This window comes from Arvicanthis niloticus, chromosome 6, assembly GCF_011762505.2.
Source record: "Arvicanthis niloticus isolate mArvNil1 chromosome 6, mArvNil1.pat.X, whole genome shotgun sequence".
NCBI classification, from domain to species: domain Eukaryota; kingdom Metazoa; phylum Chordata; class Mammalia; order Rodentia; family Muridae; genus Arvicanthis; species Arvicanthis niloticus.
In genome coordinates, this window is record NC_047663.1 from 41566162 (window position 1) to 41578071 (window position 11910).

Sequence of the window (11910 nt, forward strand, 5' to 3'; positions counted from 1 at the left end):
CTTGTCCTTCCCATGACCTTTTCCCCTCCAATTCTTCAAAACACCGACTTTCAGAGCACAATTAAGTGTGGCTAGTCCCATTTAGCAGATAGAGAAACTGAAGCAAGCCCTCAGATATATTATGTTCCACCTGACAGAGGCTCTCCATATGAGTACAGGCATCTTCAGACTTGCTCCTGAGTAAGAGGTAGGTTCCCCAGACCTCAAGCCTCAGTCAGAGAGGAAGGGAACTGGTGCTAAGAGCAGGTTCTGACCCCTCCTTGCCCTCCAGCCTCCACATTTGGAGCCACGAGGGGTCCCAGTGTACTTCCCTCTTTCCTTGACACTGCAGGTAGCTAGGGGAGGCAGCTCAGGCCTCACCAGGCACCAATCCTGATGCCAGGCTCCGGAACACCACCTTCGTCTCACTCCATGGGGTCTCAGAGCCAAATCTCAATGGCAGCAGCTAGCAGGCTGGTCAGGGAGGCAGAACAGGCACCCTGGCCTGAATCCAGGCTGGCTGAGTGGCTGGACAAACAGTATCTCCAGAAAACCATCTGCTCTGCCAGCAACAGCTGGAAAAGGGAAAAGACTGGCCTGTCCCAGAACGTGGGAAACTGCCTGTGAGCATTGGAGGGTGAGAGCAGACATCGGCCCTCTCCACCTAAGCGCCTGTCCCAGAAGACCCCACTTCTTCAGCACTACCCCAAAGCTTTCTGAGAGGCCCATGGAAGCCCTCCCTCCTCTTGCTTGCCCACATCCCAGGCTCTGAAGGGACACAAGGCTGCTGTGCCTTGGGAATCAGGAATAGATGTAGTACCTGGACTGACTCATCTGGTCCAGCTTATCAAGACTGCCCAGGAACCAAAGCCCGAGTCATAGCCATAAACCCAGAATCCTCCAGGGAGCAGCAGTCAGGGAGCAGGAGGAGGTGAGGTCAGGAGTGGATCTGACATCTGTTTGTCTCTCCTCTTTTTAATCCTTGTTTCCTGCTTCCTTCCCTTAAAAACCCCCCAGAATCCATCTAGTCTCCAGAACAGAGAGAGCTGAGCAGTCCAGGAGGGAGGAGGGATGCAGAGCAGGAGCAGGCAGAAGGAATGCAGAAGCCTTGAACAGTTGCTTTACCTCCTGTCCTACTGCAGAAGCCACTTAGAGCCCTGTAGAAAAGCAGACCCGCTGCAGAACTCCCAATGTGTTCCATATCTCTGGGGAAGCCTGTCTCTTCCATTCTTAGTTTCCTCCTCTATAAAGAGGACATGGAGCCAGGTGTGGTGGCGCACACTTTTGGTCCCAGCACATGGGAGGCAGAGGCAGGTGGACCTGTGAGTTTGAGGCCAGCCTGGTCTACAAAGGGAATCCAGGACAGCCAGGGCTACACAGAGAAACTCTGTCTCAGAAAACAAAAACAACAGTAAAAACCTAAAAAATAAAAAACAAAACAAACAAAAAACCAACAATAACAACAGCAACAGAGAACACAACAGCCTCCCTCATCAGTTTGCTGAGAAGTAGAGATGACAGACATGCACACACTAGACACTATGTGTGCTCCATCAAAGGAGTTTCACCAATATAGACCTGAGCTTGCCTCAGAAAAGTATGGAGGTAGGAGTGGACCTGGCGTATTCCTGTAATCTGGGCAGTCAGGAGGTTGAAGTAGGATTAAGCTTGAGACCTAGCAAGTCCCGCAGTGGTGGCGCACACCTTTAATCCCAGCGCTTGGGAAGCAGAGGCAGGCAGATTTCTGAGTTCAAGGCCAGCCTGGTCTACAGAGTGAGTTCCAGGACAGCCAGGGCTACACAGAGAAACTCTGTCTTGAAAAAACAAAAAAACAAACAAAAGAAAAACAACGACAACAACAACAAAGCTTAAGACCTAGCAAGGACGATATACTAAGACCTTACCTCAAAGGGAGTGAGGGTGGAGCATGTAGAGACAACACTTTTAAACAAAAATCTCCAAAAGGAGTTTGGGATTGTGTCTGTTTATAGCTCAAGACACACTGACTCCATTCCTGCGATGTAAGACAGTACCCCAGGCCTGGTGTCACTATGCCACTAATGGAAGGTCCAGCAAGCAATGGGAAGAGAGGAGGCCTGGCCCACCCCACTGGTGGCTGGACACCTTGTCCTGGCTCTTCACTTTTCACCCTGAGCAGAAAAGCCAGGTGAGCAGATAGTGCTTGGGCATCGATATGTGTGTCCAAAGACTCTTTCTGGACAGTTTGGCAGGGAGTGTGGCTTTTAGCTTCCACCTTAGGAAGGCAGCCTACCTGGACACTTTGATTCAAGTCCTGGATCTATTACATGTCCATTTCCCATCTGGGAAGCAGGACTCACTTCTTTTCATGCAAGCAACATATATAGTGTTTACCTGGTGCTTCTACCATGTATGCACACTCCACCCATCCTCCCAACAATGCTGGATCAGCTGCTAGTCTATGGTTTCTGTGGAAAGTCTGTGACTTGGGGAGTTTGCCTGCCCTTCCCACTGCTGCCAGGCTAGTGGGGTCCTCTCTCCATCTGTCTCTATCACCATGCAGGGTACCAAGTTAGCAAAGGAGTGTGCTGGCAGGCACACAGGGGCTCAGGCGCCATCACATCAAGGGACCTTCTTTCCTCACTCGCAGAATGAGAAGACTGGACAGATACTTCCATCGACCACTTAATAACCTACGGCCCTGGCAGGGCAGGAGCTGCACAACAAACAGCACAGATGAGAGTGGGCTATGGCCATGGAGCCCTATGGTCAGGGGCTGTTCCTGAAGAGGATCGTTTAGCCCAGGTGATGCACACAGGGCTATAATTCTGTTTGTGTTTAAGATTTATAACAACTGAGCCATCTCTCTAGCCTCCAGAACTCTAGTTTGAACTGTCATTCATTTTTCTTCTTCTTTTCTTTTCTTTTCTTTTTTTTTTTTGTTTTTTTTTGTTTGTTTGTTTTTGTTTTTTCGAGACAGGGTTTCTCTGTGTAGCCCTGGCTGTCCTGGAACTCACTCTGTAGACCAGGCTGGCCTCGAACCCAGAAATCCACCTGTCTCTGCCTCCCAAGTGCTAGGACTAAAGGCATGCGCCACCACTGCCCGGCGTAAGGGTCCTTTAAACGTCAGTCAGTACATGGGCTAGGCACTCTGGGTTCTATGCTTCTATCAGAGTGCATTTTTGTGAATGGTCAGGGAATCAAAGAGTTAATAGACTCCCCATCTCCCAGGTCACAGGAGTAGGAGCAGGGTAGGCATGTGGTCCTGGAGGTGACTTAATAAGGAGCTGAGATGCAGAGCCCAGTGGTGGGCCCCAGCTAAACCATGGCTTTGTTGTTCTCTGGGAGCCCTGCTCTATTGGTTAATCGTGTGTTCCGGGGCCATGGCCAATGTGGCTGTCTCCTGGGAAGGCATTTTTCTCTGTGGTTCACCAGTAATCCACGCAGCAGTTTCATCTCCTTGGAGCTTCCTTTCAGCCACAGATGCACCATGACCACCCCCACACCGACAGCCAGCTTGCAGGGAAACTACAAATGAGGCCAGGGTTTGGGTCAGGGCAAGAGAAGACCCACAGGCTCACAAGACACCCAGAGGAGAAAACAGAAAGTTCCTTTGGGCTCAGAGTGGTTTTAGGGGACCTAGCAAATAGTTCACTCAGTTAGTAAAGATACCTGCTGCCATGCCTGGCAACCAAGTTCAATCCATAGGACCCACAGAACAGAAAAGCAATTCCTACAAGATGCCCTCTGACCTCCACAAGTATAGCGTGGTATGTATGTGCCACCCACAGATAAATAAATATGTAAATCTAAAGTTTTAAATTCAACTTTTAAAAATAAAATGGCTTTGGGGGTTAGAGAGCTGACTCAGCAGTTGAAGTGCTTGCTGCTCTTCTAGGACCCAAGTTCAAGTCTCAGTACCCACACGTCATCTCACAAGCGTCTCCCTCTGTAACTCCAGTACAAAATGGAAGAGTGGATTAAGAGACCTGGGGAGAGACAGAAACTGCCTCAGATCAGGACTATAGAAAGAATCGTGAAGGAAATGATCAAAGGATTTAGCAATAACAGTACTGTATTTTTGCCATGAATTTGCATCATAACAACACCTAGTTCTTACAGTTATTACTATTACTGCTATATTGTTTGTTTGCAACACTAGGAATTGACTCCAAGGCTTCACACAGGCTATGTCACACTTGGCCTCTGAACTATACCCCTAGACCTACGTTAACTATATTACATTTATTCTCTGTGGGAGGGCACGTGCACACAGTGCACACATGGAGATCAGAGGACAATTCTGGGAGTCACTTCACTTCTTTTTACAACATGGTATCCTAAGAATTGAACTCATGACCTTAGTCTTGAGCACGAGTGCCTTTACTGGCTGAGCAACCTCATTGGCCCAATAACTTAAAAGCCTATTTAAATATTTAGGAAAAGCCATCAAGATCTGCCCCTAAAATAAAAAGACAATTCCCTTATAGGGAGGTCTAAGTAGAAAATGAACACACAGGACATGTGGAACACAAGCTAATGGCCGGCCAGTTTCTTCCCTGTGGTGATTTTTATGTGAGGAAGGATTGGTAAAATTAGTCCCACTGTATCACTGTGAGCACACCAGACAAAGGCCAGTAACAGTGCGGACAGAAAAGCTTCCAAAGGGTGGCCACCAACCACCAAGGCTAACATGGTGACTTCTCACCCTTGGGGGCCAGTCAGCTTCATGCTGGACAAGGCTTCCCTGGCCACATTGCAAAAAGAGCTAAGCCAATTCTACCTTAACATCCTGGAGACAGAGGACCACTGGAGTCCCCCTGTGCCAGGAAGGGCAAAGAAGGCAGGCACATCCCGCCCCAGTGGCTCCAGGCTCCAATGCCTCTGACTTCTGTAACCACCCTAGCAGGCATGAAGCTATTCTCAAAAGAACACTGCACCCCTCCCTTAGGATATCTACTGAAACAATAGTTCCTATGCTGGCTAGCTTCCTGTCAACTTGACAGCTAGAGTCATCAGAGAGCTGCCATTGAGAAAATGTCTCTATAAGATTGGGCTGTGCGAGCACCAGGTGGTGGTGGTGCACGCCTTTAATCCCAGCACTCCGGAGGCAGAGGCAAGCGGATTTCTGAGTTTGAGGCTAGCCGCCTGGTCTACAGAGCAAGTTCCAGGACAGCCAGGACAGCCAGGACAGCCAGGACAGCCAGGACACAGAGAAACCCTGTCCCGAAAAACCAAAAAAAAAAAAAAAAAAAAAAAAAAAAAAAAAAAAAAGATTGAGCTGTGTGCAAGCCTATAAGGAGCTTTCTTAATTCATGATTGATGGGGGGAGGGCCCAGCCCATTGCAAGTGGGGTTGCCTATAGGCATGTGGTCCTGGGCTCTATAAGAAAGCAGGTTGAGTAAGCTAGAGAGAGCAAGCCTGAAGCCTGTATCCCCTTCCATGGCCTCTTCATCAGCTCCTGACTCCAGGTTTCTGCCCTGCTTGAATCATGTCCTGACTTCCTACAATGATGAACAGTGACATAGAGTAATGTTGGGTCATGGTGTTTTATCATGGCAATAGTAACTTAACTAGGTCAGTTCCTGATAAGCTGGAATTTCCCCCCAGGAATCTCACTGGGAGAAGGAAAGGCTGAAGCCTGGTGCCAGTGAGATGGAGAACTTAGGAAATAGTGGTGGTTTGAATGAAAATGGTCCCATAGGCTCATAGACTTGAATGCTTGGTCACTAGGGAATGGCCTATTAGGAGGTGTGGCCTTACTGGAGGAAGTGTATCACTGGGGGTGGGCTTGGGGGCTTCAAATGCTCAAGCCAGGCTGAGTCTCTCTTCCTTCTGCCTGTGGGTCCACACCTAGAGCTCTCAGCTACTGTTCCAGCATCGTGTCTGCCTGCATGGGGCACAGGCTTCTCACATGATGACGAAAGGACAGACCTCTGAAACTGTAAGCCAGCCCTAATCAAATGCTTTCCTTCATAAGAGTTGCTGTGGCCGTGGTGTCTCTTCACAACAATAAAACAGTGAGTTAGACAGTTCTCACAGCTAGTCAGACCTCTTGTCGGGTGGGGCGGGTGGGGGGGGACTACAATGGGAGAAAGATGTTGCAGAAGGGCATGGGGGCACATCTCAACCTTGATGACTTAGCTGTTAATTCTAAAACCCAAATGTCACGTCTGCACAGAAGATGGACTCTAAGAGTCACTAGATTTCTTTATTGCTCTTCCCAAGGTGGCCACATTGAGTAAATACCCTTCTCTGCTTTTGTATTGTAAGTGTTTCTGTTTAATTGACCTGAAGAGGATGAATGATCAAGTCTAGCTTGTCAGAGTTGTCACGGTCCAGGCTCTGACCCTAGCGTCTCCACTAACAACCTGTGGGAGATGACTGCAGGGATCACATGGGCTGTGACAGGTGTCATGTCTCACTGACTCACTACCTAGTTTAGCCTATCAGGGTCTCCAGCCAAACTTTCTTTTCCATGGTCACCAAGTTCACTGGCAGTTAAGAGCACTGGCTGCTCTTATAGAGGACCTGGGTCCAATACCCAGCACCCACACGGCAGCAAACAATTGTAACTCCAGTTCCAGAGGAATCTAATGCCCTCTTCTGGAATCTATGGGTACTGCACACATGTGGTACACAGACATGCCGGCAAAACAACCATATGTATAAAATAAAATAAATCTTAAGATGTAAAGAAACAAATCAGACAGAACTTACTGTAAGAGAAAAATGGCCCAGAGTGAGACCTGGTGGCTGCTTTCCTAGAACTCATTTTGCCTGTCAGAATGATTGATGGGTTTCCCTTTTAATTTTTATTTATTTTTATTTCTTTAATGCTAAGAATTTAGCCTAGGGCCTTGTGTGAGCTTGGCAAGCTCTCTCCCATTGAGCTACATTCTCCAGCCTGGGATGATCTCTGTGTGGGCCTCTCCAGAAGCAGGGGGAGCTTTACGGGATGCCCATGACTTGCCTCCAGTTGGATTTTACAGGCTGACACCCAGTGCCACACACCCTCTGCTTGGAGCTGCTCTTCAGCTGCATGTGCTTCCTACTGGAAGTTCTCTTCCACTCACCCAAATGGTTTGTTTTTAAAGATGTAGTCACACACATAGAAACTGGCAAAGGAAATTAGTCAAATGTGAAAGACACAGAGGAAGGAAAGCATGGCACACTGTGTTCTAGGTTCTTATTCTAAATCTGGCAGGAGGTGCGAAGGGCTGGCAGCCTGGTTCGAAGAGTAACAGCAGCAGACCATGGGTCCCTCCTGCCTCGAGGTGTCAGCCCAGCAGCTGGGATTCCTAGGCACCAGAGGGAGAGTAGGTGGCCCTCAGGATGGGAGCCAGGCGTCAAGGATGACATCCCTTAAGATCCTCACCCAGGCTTTTTCCCTGTAAGCCCACATGTTCAGTTCCATGGGGCTACTGCATCTGGCTGGGTCCCCACATTAAACTTATGTGTAATGAGAGATGTTGTTTTTTGCCAACCCCCAACTCTACCTTCTCCTCTCCCCTCAAGTTTAGACCTCATTTGGGGATGTGGTTCCCCTCAGCTACTTGGGTCTATTAATATCTTCCTATTTTCCTATAACTGTATCTCCTTTCCAACCTCATCGTCACCTTCAAAGGGACCGGTGTTGAAGGTCTGATCCCTTGCTGGAGCTATTAGAAAGTGGGAGAAACGTGAGTGTGGGTCTAATGAGAAGTCTTTAAGTGACTGTAGATGTCTGAAAGGGGACCCTCTCTTTGCCCCATGGTCATGAGGCTAGTGGCTTTCACCCCCGATAGCTACATCTGCTTTGGTTTGCTTCCTTGCTGGGGGGAAGGGCATCCAATTATAGGTTAGAATATCTAAAACCATCCGGGCAGTGACAAGTGCCTTTAATCCCAGCACTTGGGAAACAGAGGTAGGTTTGGCCTCTGAGTTTGAGGCCAGCCTGGTCTACAAAGGGAGTTCCAGGACACCCAGGGCTACACAGAGATACCCTGTCTCCTGTCTCGAACCCTGTCCCCAAAAGAATATCCAAAACCACAAGCCAAAATAAATCTCTTCTCTCTATATACTGACAGTGGAAAACTGGCCACAGGAGCTTCTTGTCCTCATCCACGTCAGCAGCTCCTGAGTTGTTCCCTCATCCCTGTATCCCACATCACCTTTCCCACTGCTACAGCATCTTAAGTATCACCTGGGTCCTACATCTGTCCTCTGAAGGCACTGTACCAATACGGTGCACAGAGAATCAAAACACCCATACACATTAAAAAACAAGCAAACGTTTTTGAAAACATTCCCACCTAAAACAAAGGTCTTGATTAAGATGCCTTTTCAACTGCTCCCCCCACCCCTCCACTCACTATCCCAGGCTAGCCTGAAAGGCTAGGATAGCCAAGGATGGCTTTGAGCTCCTGACTGTCCTGCCTTTAGCTCCCAAATGCAGGCATCACAGGTGTGTGCCAGCATGCCTGCCTTACACAGCAGATCTCTTAAAGTTGCACAACTTCATGTCGCAGCTGCCCTTGCTTGTGACTTAAGTGTTCAGAATCCACCAACCCTGGGATATCTTCCTATCTCTTCTCCTGTACTGTGTACAAGCATGGAGAGGAAATCTAACGGAGCCCAAGTACCAAGCAGAAAAGAACTATTTCCCTGCTGACGGTCAAATGCCTATCTCCAGATTCAAACCCAACACTTGGCATTTCTAACTTCACCCCATACTCCAGGCACTGCAAATAACCACATCCTAATTTTCATTTGTAATTGCCCAGCACTGGCCCATCCCCACTGCAGAATGAGATACAACATCAGCCTTCAAAAGAGTCCATTTTGTGAGTAGATCCTCCTCCCCAAGGGTGACAGAGATTTTATGTTACTGGGGCAAAGCATTTTGTATAATAGGAGCAGAAAAGGAGCCGAATGCTTCTTTTATGCCCCTTCCCCCACCTCCCCAGTCCCCTACTGCAATCCACTTGCATATCGAAAACTTTGATACAAGTTGTCCAATCTCTGGGTGGTGTAAGCCCAGCTATAGTGCAAGGAGAATTTGGAAGCAGGAAAGATTTCTCTCTAGGGAGCCTATTGCTGTCTCTGGATACCCAGAGCACAGTGTGGCTCCGCCCTAGATGTATTAAGCCACGCCTCCACAGCACGTCACCATCTCCGGAGCACGGAGCATGGGAAGCCCACGCAGTCAGGCAGGGAGACTGAGACGGGTTTCAGGCAGGGCTGGAAGGAAGAAAGGTATTTAACTGCACACATACCTTTTCAAACAGGACTTTCCAGTGCTGGTAGAGAGGAAGGCCATGCGGGAGAGGAAGAAGAGAAAGAAAGGCACTTATCACCAAGGTTTCTGTAGACCCCTGAGGTTTCTGACATCACCTCCCAGCTGTTGCCCAACAGTCAGAACCAGGCTCAGGGGCCCACGAAAAGAAACCTGAAAATTCCCCGTGTGAACGAAGGCAGAAAATGCACAGTATGGTGTGGAAATGGGGTGTTTTGAGGGTGGGACAGTCAGATGCAGGAATGAGAACAAGGACAAGTCCCAACCGTGTCTCCGGGTTTCTGATAACTTCTGCTGCCGAAAGGTCAGGTCCACATCTACTCCCGGAGTACACGTGCAGTACCTTCAGACCCTGTCTGTTGGAGGACTCTACTCAGAAGACTCACCCCTGCTGGAGCACTAATTTTGTCTGCTTGTGTGTGTGTGTGTGTGTGTGTGTGTGTGTGTGTGTGTGTGTGAAGGTGCTCCCCAATATGCTTCCAAGACTGAGTGTAAGTACTGAATACATAAGACTCTCGGGAGTTAGGGCCAGGAGAAAGTGACAGGTTTAGTCACGCAAACCTTTGAGATGTTAGACTCCCGGCCCATTCAGATTTGTTGGCTATGGTTTTGTAGGTTGGGGTTTTTGGCTTAATTTCACCCTGAAGGAGGGACAGGTCAGAGGCAGGGTGCCGGGAAGGAGTAATTTTTATCAGCTCAGGGGCCCGGGGCTTCCCAGATCCTACCTCGCCTCCCAGGACAGTGGACAAGAGATCTAAGCGGCAGATGGCAGGAAAGCCCTCTGGTGTAGCCCCTCCCTAGCCTGCCCCAGGGGACCATTCCTGGCAGCTACGTGGTCAGGGACTCCTGAGCCCCCTGCTGGGAGCACTTCATCCCAGCTAGCTCTTCTAGCTCTGGCTGGGTTCAGGGACTGAGATCAGTTTGAATTTCAATCAGTGTCGCGACAAGGCTGACGCCGGGCGGGAGCTAATCTGGCAGCAGAGAAGGGGTCCCCAGACTGGTCTGCACTGTTCAGAGACTGGGGATCTGCGGCGCCGGTTCCTTCCCGGGGCTTGCAGAGTCCGCAGGTCGCTGAGGGGAGGGGAGGGGGAGTCACTACAATGACGCGGCCGCCTCTGCAGGAAAACGCCGTGTCCCGGGCACTGCACCAGCCGCGGGGAGGGGGCTCAGCAGCCGACAGGTTCCCGGCGCTGTGGCTGTGGCTGTGTCCCGCAGTGAAGCCGTGGGAACCTGAGCGGGGTAGGGTGCCAGCGCTTGCATTTGGGGAAGACCTATCTCTCCTACGCTCCGGGCCCCCGACTCATCCCGGACGCTCCGGTGACATAACCTTGAAGCCTCCAAGTTGTCTCCGGTGTAGGGAGCTGAGGCTGTGACGTCTCCCCGCGTGGCGCCCCCCAGAAAGTTTGAGGGGCACAGGAGGGGGCACTCACGTCTTCTGGCGCGGCGGGCAGTCGCTCCTCGGCCTCGGGCTCCAGCTCCTCGATGCGCTCCGCCTCGGCGCAGGCGGCCACTGCGGGGCCGGGGCTGGGGTGCTCGCCCATGACACAGGCTGCGGCGCTCGTCCCGGGGCGCTGGGCTAACTTTGCGCCGCCACGGCCGTGCTGCTCCAGAAGCTAGCTGCGCGCCTCGCCGCCTCCGCGCTCGCCCCCATGGCTCTGCTCTCCCCGCCGCCTTCACTGCGGGCCCCCGCGACCCCGGGGCGCTGAGCCCCTAGCCACCAAACTTCTTGGCCTCTATCTCGGGCCGGAGGCCAAGGCGCCCTTGGGCCAGCCGGGCCCTACTGCTCCCCGCGCTCCTTCCCGCTCCGCGCGGCCCCCGCTCTGCGCGAGAGCCTCCTCCTCCCCACGGACTCCTCCGGGATGGCGCGCGGCGGGGGCGGGGCTGCTCGCGGGGCCCCCGCCCCCTAGGCCGCCCGCGGGGAGGGAGGGAGGGAGGGAGAGAGGGAAGGAGGGAGGGCTGACTGCAGCGAGGCTAACCGCTGCTCCTCCGGCCTAGGGATGGGGACTGGGTTGTTCTCAGTCTGCTCAGCTCGGCACCGGGTTATCCATCACTTGGAGGCAGCAGATTGTGTGACGGAAGCAGAAGCGAGGTTCTCATGAAGTTGGCCATGTCAGGGTTAACTAGGACTGAATAGAGAGTGAGATGTGAGAACTCGATTCCACCAGCCACCCTTAAGGCGTCTGTTCGCTGTGGTCTTGAATTCTGGGAGGTCTGGGAAAGCCTAGAGATGAGAGAAAAGTCAGGTGGTCTGGGACCCCCAAATCCTAAACTTTGCCCTACCTCTCCATCTAGAGCTGTATGCCCTGCTCAGGTTTCTTGACCATGTTAAATCCAGGAAAGTGCCCTGCCAGACGGGGCCGGGGTGGGGGCGGCTGGCAGGGGAAACCAAAAACAAAAAAACTAAAACTAAAAAGCAGGAATGAAGTTAGCAGAGCAAAAAAGAATCTTTAAAGGAGAAAAGTAGAGGGTAGTTTACCTGTAGGAAAAGCGATCTTCCCACATGACTATAATTTGTGCCCGTGCGGGGCTGAGGGTAGATGCTCCCCAGGGAGGCTCAGGGGCTCATTCCTGGTTCAGCCTTGCAGGCAGCCTACATACAGAACCAAGGCTCTTCAGCCTCTTCGCATCACTGTTACCCCTCTCGACGTCCTGTCAGGATCTTTTTTTATTATCAG

The 11910-nt window shown here is 51.1% G+C and overlaps 1 protein-coding gene across 4 annotated transcripts in view; it reads right to left on the reverse strand.

The window, feature by feature from the left end:
• The window catches only part of Rhbdl3 (rhomboid like 3), a 52813-nt gene extending 41701 nt beyond the window's left edge, over window positions 1–11112 (reverse strand). The window contains exons 1-2 of one of the 4 annotated variants that reach the window (XM_034504734.1): window positions 10666–11112; window positions 9216–9239 (exon numbers count right to left, since the gene is read on the reverse strand). In XM_034504734.1, the coding sequence (XP_034360625.1) occupies window positions 9216–9239; window positions 10666–10776 (135 nt within the window). In that variant the 5' untranslated portion in view covers window positions 10777–11112. The remainder of the gene's footprint in view (window positions 1–9215; window positions 9240–10665) is intronic. The other 3 variants (XM_076936195.1, XM_076936194.1, XM_034504735.1) reach the window with 3 other exon arrangements.
• Window positions 11113–11910: the final 798 nt, after the last annotated feature.